The sequence below is a fragment of the Strix aluco genome, chromosome 2 (genome assembly GCF_031877795.1).
Source record: "Strix aluco isolate bStrAlu1 chromosome 2, bStrAlu1.hap1, whole genome shotgun sequence".
NCBI classification, from domain to species: domain Eukaryota; kingdom Metazoa; phylum Chordata; class Aves; order Strigiformes; family Strigidae; genus Strix; species Strix aluco.
The window spans coordinates 121,373,268-121,390,127 of NC_133932.1; the positions used below are offsets into that span (position 1 = coordinate 121,373,268).

The 16,860-nt window shown below is 41.5% G+C and overlaps 1 protein-coding gene across 9 annotated transcripts in view; it reads right to left on the bottom strand.

Moving 5' to 3' along the window:
• GRIA4 (glutamate ionotropic receptor AMPA type subunit 4) overlaps positions 1–12,305 on the bottom strand; it is a 242,059-nt gene extending 229,754 nt beyond the window's left edge. For all 9 annotated transcript variants that reach the window (XM_074816152.1, XM_074816151.1, XM_074816158.1 and 6 more), the window contains exons 1-2: positions 11,891–12,305; positions 10,604–10,762 (exon numbers count right to left, since the gene is read on the bottom strand). In XM_074816152.1, the coding sequence (XP_074672253.1) occupies positions 10,604–10,762; positions 11,891–11,978 (247 nt within the window). In that variant the 5' untranslated portion in view covers positions 11,979–12,305. The remainder of the gene's footprint in view (positions 1–10,603; positions 10,763–11,890) is intronic.
• Positions 12,306–16,860: the final 4,555 nt, after the last annotated feature.

Here is a 16,860-nt window from a genome sequence, read left to right on the forward strand (position 1 = left end):
TCCACCACCTCCCTGGGCAGCCCATTCCAACGCCTAATAACCCGTTCTGTAAAGAAATACTTCCTAATATCCAGTCTGAACCTTCCCTGGCGCAACTTGAGGCCATTCCCTCTTGTCTTATCACTCATTACTTGGTTAAAGAGGCTCATCCCCAGCTCTCTGCAACCTCCTTTCAGGTAGTTGTAGAGGGCGATGAGGTCTCCCCTCAGCCTCCTCTTCTCCAAAAACTCCACCCAACTGAGGGTGAATGGAGGGCAAACACCAACTTCTGGCGCATGGTCTCAAACTCGTTTGATTCCTTACTCCAGGCAATCTGTCACTTCTGAGTCTGCAAGTGTCCCCGAAGAACCGGGGCAGACCCACCTCCTGCCTGGGCTGCAAATCACCGCACACAGCGCCTAGCCGAACCTCGTCAATTATATGCTGCACACATGCATTTGCATTAACTGTGCCTGCTCTTTTTCCGACTTAGTTATCTAAAAACACCTTGTCATTTTCCAGCTGATTTTAATAATAACAGTATAATAAATCATTTAAGCAAACAATTTAACGGATGGAGTGGTAGTAAACAGGACACTGCAAGTACAGCTATTAGTATACTATAATTAATTGCTGAGGTCTTGTGTTAGTATTTCTCTCTGTTTTAATGACTTATGGCATAAGGAAATAAAAGGTTTGTCCTTTTTTTTTGTCTTTCCAAATATGTTTGCTATTCAGAATAGCACAACAGATCACCAAGGACAGCTATGGGAGCACTTCTTGTATTCCTTTATTCAGGCTTTTGCTTTCTGCAAATATTCTTGTGCATTAAATCTCATTCATCACCATGTTTGTGTTCAGGCTGCCATCTCCTCCGACACACAAAGCAGATGAAACCAGGGACTTCCAAAGCTAAATTCATAACTCTCAGTATCTTAAGCTAACAGCCCAAACCTCCAGGTGAAAGCAGTAATAGATTCACATCCTCTGTGGCTCATAGAAAGTGAAATATGTGTAACATACCTGACCATTAAGTTGTATTTGTAGGTAGACAAGTCTGTACAAATAACAGGGATTAACATACATTTGTTAGCAAAAACATACTTAATGGTCTTTGAACATATTTACCAAGCTTTTATTACTACTGCTTCAAGCCATATTCCCTGCTGTGGGGTTAGATGTTCTCTCTTAAGAGACAGAAAAAACCCACCATTTGTGTCCACTGGAAGTATTTTCCAAGGGAACTTGGAGAAGGCCCCAGTAAGTCCTTTACGTGTCTTGCCATGGCATAAGCCCTGCTACTAAGGGTGTCCCACACCGCCCCTGTGAGCAGGCAAGACAGCACCAACCAGCCAGAACAAACCTCAGGGGGCTCTGGGAGCTGCACAACTGTGGCGACAGGATGCAAATCATGCTGATTATGGTATCTCTCTAAATTAGAGACCAACAACAAAACCAGTAGGCAATTTTTTTTCTGGTTGCCTACTCTGTATGACTCCTACATTCAACACAGATAAAGACAGTGGGTGATATGTCCAAATGATGTGCTGATGACATGACAATTTACCTGTGATTCTTTCAGTCTTTAATTCAACACTGGATTTATTTGGAAAAAATTGTGGGTTGGATAAAGAAATTAATTGGGGCTGTCTGACTAGCATCTCGCTGGTCAGCCTGAGTGATCAAAATTCTCTCATCTAGCCTTAGAACACAATAACCTGTGAACACTATTACATGCTATCTACTCTCACATTTATTTTGGTGACCTTTACTTTTTCTTCTTTGAAGCACTTGATGCTCATAGCCATCAGACAACGTTTCATCCCCCAGACTGCTTTCACTCTCTTCTGTATCATCTGTTAAGGGCTTGTAAATTGGATCACTTCAATATGGAACTACTTCTGACCTGCCAGCAACATACTTTCATGGGGCATCTGTAATCCTGCAACAGATGCCGATGTACATCCTCCCAATACACCAGTGTCCTCTTATGCTCTTTTCCTTGGACATTTGCTTGTGCCTCCAGACAGCAACTCCAATTCTTATCTATATAATCATCCATCACTTACAGTATTACTCCACTTCTTTTACCACCCAAGACAAGCATTGAACAAGGATACTGATTTAAAAAAAAAAAAGACTTGAGAAAGAAAAGCACCTGACCAGCTCTCAACTGGAGGGCACGCAAACAGCTAGATACAGAGACGGTGTTAACAGGGTGCGCAAACAGCCCCAGGAGCCAGCTTCTTACCTGGCTTGTGCTTTCTACTTGGAGGAGAAGTGAGAAAAACTCCTAAGTCAGCCAAGGGCACGTGACTATTGATTTTCAAAGGAAATTATCCTCCCAGCTGCAACGCTTTTGAAAAGTCCATTCTTAAACACTCCTCTTGGATTAAATGGATGGAAATGACCAAGGCTGAAGGTCTTTATTAGCAAGCCTCTCCAGCACAGATCCACACAGAAAACCTGGAGGAAATCACCAATACAGAGTCCTACGTGGCTCTGCTGAGACTGTGGGTCTGTTAAGTCTTGTTCCTTTTTTCCCCATCAGCTTAGATGAGGAAACAAAGGGCTAAGTGTACTAATGTGCATGCTCTTCTTAAAAAATATTATAGCTTTTTACTTCTGAATTTTACATGAATGTATCTGTGCTTGATGAAGTGTTTTCCACTTACACTCAATAATGTTTTCCAGACCTGAACACAGCACCATCCAGACCAATATCTCACATTAACTAGTAGTGTGAAATACTGCTACTGTACATCAGGAATATTAAAGCAGAACAGGAAGCTTTTGCAGGCAAATATTACGCTACATTTTGTACTCTCTTTGCTCTACAAGAATTTTCTCTCATTGCTCTGTCTCTACCTTGAGTATGTATTACAAGAATCATTCTACCCACTGAGGAAACAGATCTGATCCCGACACTGAAAAAAACAGCCACGTGGTATCAGTGAAATCTTTAACAAAAAGAAATGAACTGCAATACATAACTGTGAAAGAAATAACAAAACCAGAATATTTGTATCACGATTCCGAATTATTTTGTATAGCAATTTCTAATACTAACATGTGCAATGCCTTTTGCACCACAATGTGAAAATGTAAATTCCATAACCATTTAGAAATGGATTTGAAAACTGAGGCAAACAAAGCATAAAAGTCTCAATTCCTTTCAGCAATTAACTCTCACTACCTGTGAACTTTCCTAAAACACCTATTTGATGGATATTCACCGGGCATACCTGAATTTTATGAAAAGGTGATGTGCAAATAAAAATTAAATTCAAATTTTATGGGTTTAAGAGAGTACTATGCAAATACACCATAAAAACAACTGGAAGAGTGTGCATGCAGAAATGGCACAGAATCTACCCCACAGAGGGTCTGCAATTGAGAAGCAGAGGAACAGTTATGAACAGTTAAAAGCTGACATGTTTTAGTATTAGTCTTCAAAATCTGTTTAAAGTCCTTCTCCACAAAGAATCTAATAAATAAGCCAGTGAAAAGTTAAGTGCTTTTTGCTTCTCTTGTGCTCTATTTGTATTTACAGAAAAAACCCCACAGTCACGCTCATGTTGTCCATGGCTTTAGAATATAGAAAGGTACTGCACAAGACTGCATTTTTCAGGAACAATGTTTGCATATAAATACAACACCGAAATAGCCTGTGGAACACAAGAAAACAGTAGTCCAAATTACATTCTTTTAAAATAGGCAATTATGTACCAGGGGTCCAATTTTTAAACATATATTTTTTTTAAAAATAACAGGAGTTAAGCAGTTTGATACTTTTAAAAATTTGAGCTATGAGACAAAAGAATCTGTTCACCTTGCAAAAAAGCTGATTCCTACTATTCCTTCAGTATAATGGGTACCAGTCTGCTCAGGTAGAGAGCCCTTATTTAAATCAGACAGCTCTGCCTGGGGAAGAAACTGCAGGACAAGAGCCAACATTTGAACTGGAATTTGTTAATGTTAGCATAGCTGGCCAAAACCCAGCAAGAACAGTAGCTTGTTATTAAGTATCCAGGTATTCCCCCTCGAGTTCAACAGAAAGCTTATCTATAATCAGCTTCTGAGGAACCTCATGAAGAGGAAGAATGGGCTAGGTCTTCACCGTGCATTGCCAAGACAAAGGTTATAGGTATGTGATACTCTGGTTCCATCTTCTTACCATAAGGAACCAGAAACCCAACGAAGAGCTGCAACTATTTGAAGAAGTCAGGCAGACACTTCAACAGGACTGTGGGAAAAGGAACAGGGAAGAAACAAAGTCCTCACAAGGAAGTAGCACTACTGAGACAAGACAGTTGAGCCATGCATTATCACATAGGTAAGGACAGATTTTTCCAAAGTGCTCAGTAGTAAACAGTTCCCCTTGGGAAGGCAGGTGCTGCTGAGAACTCTGGAACATACTATAACGTCTCTGAGTGTCAAAATGTAAGACAGCCTCTCTATTTGAACTTGGGTGCCTGAAAACAGACATCACTAATACAGAATTTTTAAGAGCACTCAACGCATAACTGCACTGACAAACAACTGAATCCATATCAGCATTGTTAACAGCCAGTAAGATCTTTAAAATAAAACAATAAAAAAAAAAGTTATGTAAGAACCCAAACTAGATAGAGGAGGATAATAAAACTTCTGAGAAAATGGTTAAAAGTAAAGCAACACCAAAATGTCCAAACAAGATGCCGTGATTAGGTACTCTTGAGCAAATTTATTTTCCCAAATTCAGAAGAACAATTCTTGATTTACACAGGAATAAATTATCTAGTTTGACTTTGTGCCTGAACACATAACTTCAGTATAGGTATGCCCACCTAAGTTGCAGAAGCAGACTTGGTTCTGTACTAGTCCAAAATCTTTGCCTCAAGCCAACTACCCAGAGGAATGGAAAACGGGAGATTAGGCCAGTTTTTCCTTTTAATTACACCGGTGCAATCATACAGAGTTCTTCACTTTTGCACTAGCACAAATTTCATCCCCTTTAAATCAGTCATCTATTAAGGAATAAGAACTATGAGAAAGTATTATTTGGTCCAACACGTTTAAATCCAAAGAACTTCACCTGCTCACAATGAGAATTCGCACAATTCATAGTAGGATCTAAACCAGTTAAGAAATCAAAGCAGACGGCTTCCTCTCTCATGAACAAGCAAGTCTCAAAACAATAAAGACCTAAAAGTGAAATGCATGAGCTATTTTGACTAGCATACAAACTTAGATTATAATGATAAAGCTGAAGTTAATCAATTTAATTTACTTGTTAAAGTGCTTTGTCCTGCACAAGAAGTACGGCACTGCATTGGCTTCTGCAGGAGGAATGAACACAATCTTTGTTATTAATCCTCTAAAACGAATATGAAATTATTTCTGTAGCCTATAATAAAGCTTCTGAGTTTACAGTTTTAGCCAGTCCAGTAAAATGCTAGGACAAAAGTCTTATTTCATGCCAGAGAAATGCATGTTCTGAATTTTCACTGAAGAAATCTGACTATATTTCAGCAAAGGCCCATCATTTCTTTTCCCAACAATAACCTTGCAAATTAAATCCAGACTCTGATGGATTGAAGCTATTGATGGTTGATTTTCTCTATGCTGTACAGCTATTGACAAGGACCACATTTAGAGTTATGAAACTCATTGCATATAGACTTCTTATATATTAAAAATAAACAGAATCCTTTCAGCAAATGACACCCAAGTACACATATATTCTTTGATTCCATCAGCATGTGCTAATAATAGAAATTTTAAGAGAAATTGTTTTCAATAATTGGGGTCTAGTTTGAGATAAACCCCATGTATTAAAGCAAAACACTCACTTCAAATGGGTTTTTGTAATCGATCCTATTTTAGAAGAGCACGATTTAATCCAGTTCCATTTTTCTAGCCAACTGGCACACTATTTGCTTTTGCAGTTCTAACCTGACCGTATGGTATGCCTTTATGGTAACTCTCAATACACTCCAAACTGCATCCTTGGGAATACTGTACTGCTCTTGATGACAGCAAAATACCATTCAGCTGTACGAAACCTCACATTCTAAACAAAGAACACCATGGTTTTAAATGACACTGATTATTAAACTAAGGTTACACTCCTGTTGCTAAATTGAGTTGTAATTATAAAGCAGAATTAATAACCAAATTTAATGAAAATCCCATTATGATGAAGCTTAGCAAATCAAAGCTGAACTGCGGTAAGTAAAATGAAGTCACAGTATAAAGGCAATACTACATTGGAGTCTATTTCCCCAGCTTTCGGGATGTCTCAGCAGAAAAGTTAACTTCAAAATGACACTGCTCTCCCCTCACTAGCAATCACAAGCCCAGAGACAGACCCCCAGTGAGGGCAGGGTGACGAGTGAGGTTCCTGTCCATCCTCAGGGCTGACCTTGAGCTCGGTGGATCTCACCCAGAAACTGCGCTCATGCTGGTGAGGCAAAACCAGGCCCTCCAATTTCAGGTCATCAACCCCACATGAGTCCATAGGGCATAAAAATCAAAGAGACTAACTCTTGGAAAAAGAGGAAAGTTATTCCAAGTTATGAAATTTTTAATCCCAGTGGGCTTTTCTTCTTCTGATCCATGAGGCGTGTAATAAACAAAGTTGTATTTCTGGGGTTTTGTATCTACTGGGATTAAAGTCTGGTAAGAACTGAATTACGGACAAGATGAAACAACAGGAGGGTCTGGTTTACCCCAAATTACACTTATTAGGAATACATTCATCTCAGAATACACATGTCAAACAGACTGAAAGGGAAAAGCTTTACTTTTAGTATGAAACACTGATGAAAGACTCAAATCGATCTCTTTTCTTCCCCATTTAGCCTAATCCTGTACATGAACTGCAAGACTGGTTATACGTTAAGGATTTTTGAAACTTCAACAGAAAAATTCTCAACCACAAGAGAAGAGCTGAAAACCAAATAGTTCTTTGTAAAATTACAGAGCTGCCTCTCAAAAGTATGCAAGCAGGTTCAATGTTGACTGTATTGCTGAGATATACCTCTGTAATACAGATGGTTCATGGAGTGGAGAAAATTATTTTGCATTCAGCTAAAGAATAAATATATATAATCCTCTCCAAAAATCAATGCATTGCTCCAACATCTGAAATCAAGCTGAAGGTAGCTTTCCAATCACAAGCAAAATTTCCTGCTTATAATGTGCAAACCAATGTATGCCATTAGTCAAATGTTTCAGCTCTGGTGTACTGTGTTCTGATGAGTAAGAATCTTGTACTACTCATGTTTAGCAATAATTTCAGCTCTCTCTGTCAGTAAGAGAGATTCTCTGAATAATGTATGTAGTGCAAAAGAAATGAACAGAGTTTAAATAAAACACGCAAATGGGAGGGGGTAAGAAAGAGGTCTATTTTCAAACTGATATAGATCAGATCAATTTTGCAAACATACAACAGAGTCTATGTGCTTAAAAAACCTGTTTCATATGTATTCACAATTTAGAACAAAAATACTAATGTTCTGGGACTGTTTAAAAGAAAACAAAAATGCATACGATAACCATTAGAAGATAGATATTAAACTGAATATACAAAATTATTGCAGTTCCAAAAGTACTCCTGGGTGAACATGTGGTTATATGTTTTTATCTAGTGAAAAGAAAAAAAAAATCAAGTTATTCCAGTGTTGCAGTGAGTTACCTACTAATATGCCATCCCTAATTCTCTGAAACAGTCTGTTTACTATCCCTAACACATACAAGTGGCCAGGCCCTGAATCTTCACAAGTAAGCTCTGCAGCAAGTGGAAACAGAAATAGAAGTAACTGGTCATGTCTCAGAGTGTTATGCTTGAACTCACATGAATATTCATTTCAGTCCAGCAGCTCTAAGGCTTTTGTACTGTATATTCGGGGACGTGTGAGCTCAGTAATTTCTACACAAATAGCAAGATCCAAAGCCACTGTTTCACAGCAGTTCAGCAAAGAGTTATCATTTCATATGGCCATGAAATCACTTAATTCAGAGCTGATGGTGGGGGTTCTTTAATTAGGTTAGAAAATCTCACACATCTGTGCTTTAGAAGCCTCTGTCAAGCCACTAAATTCAATCACATGGAAGCCGGTGTCCTCCAGCTATCAGACAATTGATTTTTGCAGGACTCTGCTCATATTTAGCTTAAGGGAGACACGATATGTTCATTCAGTTTGCCTACGTTTCATTAGAAGAAGATTTGTTGTTTAAAAAATATTCTTCAGTATTAAAATGTTTAAAAAAAGAAGCAGCGGTCGGATTATTGACACAAGACTGCAAAATGTGAAATAAATACAAACTTGGACTAATGCAAAAATACATGTTGGTTTAAGTGGGAAGTACAGACCTAAATAAGGCTTCTAGGATTACGCCTATTTAATAGAGACATGTACAGAATTATGAGCATACACACACATAAACATATACATTTATGTTCCCCCTCTTTCTCTGACTCCCCCCATACTGTAAAGATTCATCATCTCTGAGTCATTAAACTCTTTGGAACTGAAACTGGGCTCAGTTTAAAAAAAAAAAAAAAGGATCAGGTTATGAATCACTATTTCTATAAATGACAGCAAATATAAAGGGACAGGTTTTTCTCAGTTAAAACAATGCAAGGTAAACAACCTAAGGTGCTTGGAATGAGAGAGAAGAATCTGCTGTGAATAGTCTAAATGAGGAAAGTTTTGGGCAAACCCTATTTGAATCTATGGTGTTAAGTCTTACACAGAGCAGTTCAATTTTAGATTATTCTAAATTTATGCAAATCAGAATTAATTCACTAATGTTTGAACGGAAAATACTGTGCAATACCCTTAATCCAAAAAGTAACAACAGCGTCAGAAATTATTTGGTAGAACTGGATGCGTAGGCAGAATCTCAAATAATTGACTTCACCTAAAATTACTGATTTCAATATACAAAAACTTTAGTCCCCTCCTCTTTCACTAAAAATGAAAGTTTAAAAAAGATATGTCATTTGTCTTCATGGAATATATAATCAGTGCCTGCAAAAGCTGACATGCATTGTAATATTTTCTCAATGAACTACACCTGTATAGATCTGATTCCTTCCAGTTTCAAAGCACCTTTTGAAATGTTTTCTCCTTATGGAATTTGATATTGATTTTCACGCTAAACACAACTAATACATTGCTTAATATAGAATTCACACTTAATGGGACATCAATCTTTCCTGCATAAAATGAATGGAGCCATTTTGGCAGCTCAGCAGCTTTTCCTGTTAAATAAGGTGGCAAGGTCATCTGAAACTTGGAGTACCAAAGACTCGTATAAATAAATTTAGCAAACATTCAATAAATTATACATGAGAACTGCACAGTACATTGTATGTCACATATTAAACAGTGCCATAGAGATTGCTGTGAGAAAGTGGAGAGAAATAATAGTATTTATTTTAAAGGCACGATGAAGCGTAAGACTTTCTCCAGTATGTTTCTATTTTAAACTCGCTCAGCAATGTTGCTTAGAGCATGTACTTCCAGAGGCAATTCACTCTTAAATGAAGAGGAGGGATTCGAAAACTTAAAGGCCACAGAGGAAAACCTATAGAGTCCTGAAATACAAACATCAAAGTAGTAATGCTACTACAGTCTTCAGCTTTGCCACGCTATATCCCACTGTCTTACATAATAACATTAATTCCTTTTTATAAGCCTGACATACATGAAGATAAATAGAAACAATGCTTTGCCTCTTTTGGAGATTAACCAGTATCTAGCATGTGTTTTAACGAAGCTTAAAGACCCCTGAGGTGATCTAAATGTAGGAAGTTCAGCTAATTATACTTTAAGAAGAAAAAAAAAAAAAAGAAGAAAGTAAATGTTACCTCATTCGGTAAGGGCATTTCTTTCCCTGTTTTCCTCTTATGGTGTTTGTGCATCTGTGTGCATGCGGGTGTGTGTGTGTACAAAATATATAGTACGAAGAGAGTATTTGTTCCAGTTGAGGTGGTCTGTGAAATCAAGTAGATCAGATACTAACTTGATTTGGCACCAATGTATGGATGCATAGAGACATATCCACAGGATGTATGCATTACGAGATGGTAAGAGACATTTACAACCTAGAATATAAGAGCAGGGCTGCCTCAAGTGACATCACCAGATCAACTGCAGCGTCAACCAACTCAGATATATTATCCTGCACACCACTGCTTCCCTGCCTCCTTTCCAGCCATTAGAAAAGCATTTGTGAGCACAAATATATATATATTATTTTTGAAATACACACAAGGTATACCGTACTCAAAAGTGAACAAGAGTAATTGTGGGGTTTACGGACTGACCAAGACATTCATAATTTTTCTTTACAACAAAATTCATCTCCATAGAAACCAGAAAGCAAGAAACTATAGTAATAACACTAAAGTAAATGTCACATCAGGTTAGCCAGCAGAAGACAGGAGAAGGGATTTTGCTCCAGTTAGAAACTAACAAGGATTGCTGCCCCTTCTGCTTTTCTGCAAAGGGTATCTATACTGAAGACAGACTTACTGATATATTTCCAATGCAAGATAATAATGTGGCTTCCTATTATTTCCACTGCAATTTACTCATAAGGTGGTCAGATCAATGACATGTTTACTTACAGGCATTTGTTACAGCGAAGCTGTTAGCTGTTTCAATGTTGTCTACATGAGGAACCAAATTAAAAGGTGCTTCAGATGCATTGGGGCTGGTGTTATGAAGAAAAATTGCTAATCGAAAAGCAGTATATTCCTGATCTGTGTTCCTGATGAAGAGACCACCTACAAAAAACAGGAAAAAAGCAAAAAGCAAAGGAAACAAGGTGAATTATTTGCAAGCTACTTACTACCTTGTAACATCAAGCGACTGTCTCTCCCAAAGCTGCACAGTAAGGCAAGTCCTAAGACTTTAATGGATAAGGAACTAATCATAATCACAACTGCTGCCTTTAAATCACTGTCCTCAATCGATTTTAACCTCCCCGATGCATTCATGCTTCTTTCCTGACTTCTCAGTTTCTAGCCTTTCATACATAAATACCCAGATTTGTCATGATTACAGTGACCTTTTAAAGTGTTTAGCCTCCATCTCCCTGATTCCGAACACACTGGTAAATCAGCTACTCAACAGCCTCTTACATTAAGTGGCGGGCTGATTAAAGCGAACGATGCTTTCTAGATTAAAAAAAAAGAACATACCAACTCAGTGTAGGATAATCTGCACTGAACAGGAATATAATGAACTTTGCTCCTCTGCAGCCATGTGCAGGCAGGGAGCAGCTCAGCCTTATTAGCAGCATCTTTACAAGTCCACGAGAAATGATGCAGTGATGGAGCTGAGCTGGAAGGAATTCAGATAGCTGCGTCCCATCCGAAACACGTCCGAAAGGAGGGAAGCAGGAGGCGACGGCAAAGGGGTGAGGATGGGGCACAGGACTACAGGGAGAGACCTACAAAATCCTCAACTTTCCAACCGCGCGAAGGGAAAGAAGGGCAGCGTTGCCTTTTACCCCCCAGCCCTGCCGGCTACCGCAACCTCCGGTGCACAGAACTCGCCATCCCTCCGGGAGCCAGGCAGAAGGGGGGTGCCGGAGGGGGCTGAGGCAGCCAAGGGGCATCAGCCCCGAACCCCTTCTCCCCCTCCCGAGCCCACACGCCCCGCAGCGGGAACGAGTGCTGCGAAAGACAAGCATCCTCCCGGCCGCACGCGAACGCACACCCGTATGTATGGCTACACACACTCACGGGGGCATACATACACAAATACACGAGGGTATTTTCGTGAAGGCAGGGAAATGGGATGAGCGGTGGAAGAGAAATCTGCAAACTGCCTTCAGAGCCTCCTTTCCAACTCACTTTCCAAAGGATTGAACCCCTGGACACACGCACACAGCCCAATGCAGCGCTTACCTATTTGCACACTGCTAGGAAAAGCTCCCATTGCTAGTCCCCAAAAGCCAGAAAACAACAAGACAAGCTGTCTGCAAATTATCCTCATCTTCTCTTTTGCCTCTCTGTCTCGCCTTCTCCCGCTCGCTCGCTAGATGCTGCTCAGAGAGGCATTGAGGACGAGGTGGCTACAAACAAAACCAAGAATTAAAAAAAAAAAAAAAAAAAAAAAAAAAAAGAGGAAGGGGGAGAAAAAGAGAGGTTTCCTCCTTTCTTTTTCTTTTTTTTTTCTTTTTTTTTTTTTTGTTTGTTCTGTTTTAGTATTTGTTTGCTATTCTCTCGCGCTCTGCCTCTCTCCGGGCTGCCGCTGCCGTTTCAGCAAGCCATCCCGCCGCGACGGATTTTTCCCGCAGTCTCCATCGCCGGGGAGCGGTTTCTGTCCGGCTGCGAATGTTGCACATGCAGAAGATGGTGGTGAGTTTGGCGGCGGGGGGGAGCGTCTAGTGGCGGCGCGGCGCGGCGCGGGCGGACATGCGCCGTGCGCGCCCCCCCCCCCCCCGCCGCCCGCGCCGCCGCGGACGGGGAGCTGCCGCGCGCGTCCCGTTCCGCGCCGCCCCGCGGAGCCGCCCGCGGATTCCAGCGCGCACTGCAGCGCCGGCGGTCACAGCCACCGCGAAAGCGACAGGGTTTTTTGTTTGGTGATTTGGGGGGTTTCCCCCACCCCCCCTTCCATTTCTTCCGCTCGCACATCCGCGGACGCGCAGCGGCGCGGAAGTTTGTGCGGCGGGAGGAGGGTGAGAGGGACAGGCAAGGTCACTGCCCCGGGTTTTGCGCGGGGCGGGGGGGCACGGCCGCTGCAGCCCGTCGTTCACGTGGCTGCGGCTGAGATTATTAAATACCAATTATTATTAATGAAGGTGGCAGGTCGTATCTGCATGTGCTGAGCAGCTGCGGAGCGGGGGGACGCGGCCGGGCAGGCCTCCCCCCCCCCCCGCGGGGGGGCGCTCGGGCGGAGGGCTCCGCGTCTTGCGAGCTCCGCTCCGCACGCGCGGAGCGGGACCCGCTCCCCGCTGTCGGGGTTTGCGGCAGCGGATGGAGCAGGAGGACGAGAGCAGGGAAGCGCTCAGCGCTGGTGGGCACTCATGCCAAGAGGAGAGAGAGCAGATGAAAGGAAAACTTCGCTGCTCCTATGCCGCTGCCTTTTTTCTTTTTTTTTTTAGGGCTGTTTTTTTTTTTTTTTTGGTGGGAAAAATAATGGAGCTTTTTAATGTGTCTAGACCCTTCTTTTTGGTGCCTTTGGATTTTTCTTTCCAAGCCTTGGAAGTTCCCCAGAGCTGCTGCCAGAAGTCTGGGGATATTGCAGTTAATAATTAAAGATATATATAATAAATTATAGGTAATGAAATCATCCAACAATAGCTGTATGTCAGAGAAGGGAGCTTCTGGTTTTACATGTAGCTTTGCAGAGAGATTTCTGTCAGCTACAGGGAATGATTGGAGCTCCAATAACTTAATTTTAAAATGTTAATTGGTAATATGAAAGGATATTGATTTTTGAGGTGAACTTTGCGGCTCTGTGTTCAAAGACACACAATTGCTCCAAACCAGAGTGTTGCCTGCTTTCACTCAGGTTTACTTTCTTAGTTTATTACTACATCCCATGTCCTCAAGCTCTCCTGTTTTGGGCTGGAAGACACCCCCTTTAATTGCTGCAGACAGTGGCAGTGATTCCTGAAGCATGACTGTGAGCTCCTTAGCATCAACCATGTACCCAGAAGAGCAAGCAAGAGCATTGAAAGTAGATATATATATATATAAACTTATCTGCATGGGCATGTGCCACTGTGTGCGTGACTGTCTGTGTGTGCGTGGTTGGGAAAGTGTGGAGTTCCTGTAAATAAATTACTCTTTGAGAGATTTCTTTGCAGGTCAGTGGCAAGCAAACGTCACCTGCATTTCAGAATACTCATTCCTTTATTTTTCAGTGAGTCTTCCCTTTACTTTCCCTCCAGGTATTGCCATCCTTCCTCTGAATCTGCAGGCTTGTGTTTCACATTATTTACCCATGGCTTTTTGTGACCTCTGCTCTTGCTCTTGCTTGCCTTTCTTCTTCCTTGCCTTGCCTCCTTCATGTCCCTAAATTCTCCCCAAAATTTGGTTCCTCCTTTCTTCCATCCTTTAGCATTTAACTTTATGACTTTGAAAATCCAAGTAAAAAGTAATGAAAATGGAATAATATTTCCATTCCATAATGACTGGCTGGTTCTTTGCCATTAGGAACAAGTGAACCTGGAAACAGGTAAAACAGTTAATTTGGTGACACGTACTCATGTGAGTTCATGCCAAATATGTTTAAAAGTATAGGATTTTAGACATAAGTCCATTATAGTGGCACAGCAAGTTATTGCCTACCAGCTGAGGTGAGGAATATGCCTTGGTGTTTTTCAAATATAATGGTAGCATGTTAATTTAAATTTAATTTGAGAGTCTGTAAGGAACCATTTTGTACAATGGTCTAATCTGATCTGACCAAGAGTCTCACCCAGCAGTTCCTACATCAAGTCTGTAATTTCTGTTGGAGTTGGAACATATATTTTAGTGAAACATCCAATCTTGATTTAAAGATTTCAGGAGACAGGAAATCCATCACTTCCCTGGGTAAGTTGTTCCAGTTGTTACCTACTCTCATTTGTTAAAATCTGCATTTGTCTAGCTTTGGTTTCTAACGTTGACTATCAGAGATGATCCCAGTATTCCTGTAATGGTATCACTGAGTGCTATTCCTGGAAATAATCCCCTCCTTTACTTGACACTACCCTGCTTAGACATGTCAGGGTCATTTTTGCAGCTATAGAAAGCTGGGGAAACAAAGGTGAAGAGGCCCCCATAGCAATTTTGTTTAAAAGATACAAGGGGAAAAATCTCATTTCAGTAAGTTTTGAGAAGTGAATGGCAGATGATCAAGTACTCGATCACAATGTTTATCTTACAGAAAAACTGGAATAAGACAGGTAACAGGGATGTAATCAAGATTAAGAGTGGAAAGGAAGAAAGGTGAGATAAGTTTTTAGACTCACTACTGCTCTGGCGGGTTAACCTTGGCTGACTTGTGAGTGCCCACCAGGCTGCTCTCTCACTCCCAACAGGACAGGGGGAGAAAAACAGATGACAAAGATGATGGGTCATGATAAAGACAGGGAGATCACTCACCAATTAATATCACAGACAAAACAGATTCAACTTGGGGAAAATTAATTTAATTTATTGCCAATTAAGAATAGAGTAGGATGCTAAGAAACAAAGACAAAACTATAAAACACCTCCCACACACAGCTTTTACGAGGCTCAACTTCACTCCTTCTTTCACAACTCTTCTCCCTCTTACCCCAAGCTGTGTGGGGGGACAAGGAATGGGGGTCCCGGTCAATCCATAACACTTCTCTGCTGCTTCTTTCTGCTCATACTTTTGCCCTGCTCTAGTATGGGTCCTTCCCACAGGGTACAGTCCTTCAGGAACAGACTGCTCCAGTGTAGGCTCTCCATGGGCCGTAGTTCCTGACAGAAAACCTGCTCCTGCGTGGGCTCCTCTTCACAGGCCACAGCTCCTTCCAGGAGCCTGCTCCAGCACAGGCTCTCCACAGGCTGCAGCTTCTTTCAGGCATCTCCACCTGCTGCAGCATGGGGTCGGCCACAGGCAGCAGTGTTGATATCTGTTCCACCATGGCCCTCCATGGACTGCAGGGGAATCTCTGCTCCAGCACCTGGACCACCTCCTCCCCACACTTCTTCACTAACCTCAGTGTCTGCAGGGATGTTTCTTTCCCATTTTTCTCACTTCTCTCTCACGCAGCTGCTATGAAGTGTTTTTTTTACCCTTTCTTAAATACATTATGACAGAGGTACCACCAGCATCACTGATGGGCTCAGCTTTGGGCAGCAATGGGTCTGTTTTGGAGCCAGATGAAACTGGCTCTGACATGGTGGCAGCTTCTGGTGTCTTCTCACAGAAGCCACCCCTGCAGAGCTTGCTAACCCCCACACCCCCAACCTTGCCACATAAACCAAATACAGCTGCACACTGCCAGGCAAGAGGAGTCCAGAAGGGAGAGTTTGCCTGTTTTCCTGGTAGCTGCTGGAGGCATGCTGCACGAAGCCACTTCTGAACTGGGGTCCCTGGCTCCCTCTAGTTCCCTTTAGCCAGGCTGTGAAGGTTGCGGTAAGTGGTTAAGTGAAAAAGGGACAGATGTCCTAACACAAAATATCAGAGAAATTAAGAAATTACTGAAAAATATTTTATTGAATGCATAAAATATATGGAGGGGATAGACTAGAGGGAGTCTGGAGAGGGACTGCTGGTTGTTGGTGACGAATGCTTGGTTTGCCTTAGGCCACATGACAGCTCCTGTCTGCCTTGCCTGGAGGCCACCACTAGAGAAGACTCGCTCTTTGGAGCATCAGCTGAGAGGCTGACTATCTGCTGCAGCACCTGCGTGAATCCTGCTGCAGAAAATGCATGAATATGATGTTTTTTCCCCTCTGGCAAGACTTGGAAAACTTTGGCTATTTTCTTGATCAGATAGTCTTGTGCTTGGACTAAATGCGTTTATGAAAAGACCCTGCAGGAACCAGAAGAAGATGAGAAAATCTGTGCTAGAGAAGAAATGAAGGCTGTATGTTAGCCAGGAGGAATAAAACTGCAAAGATACCAGAGTCATTCACCTTATGGAAATCCCAGAGGAAAAGCAGGATATGAAGGAGACAGACACTTTGCAGTATGGACAGAGTTCATGGTGCATATGTAGTGATAAACACCCACATGCTGAAGTAGCAACTTTGGTTCATATTTATATGTTCTTGCATCCAAAATGCAAATCCCAGCTACACAATCTATAAAAAAAGGCATGTCATTTTGTGTCTGGAGACATGTAACTCTGTGAGGGAGAAGGGCACTTGACTGAGAAAGGGAGAGAGTGAAGCTGTGCTGGTTATCA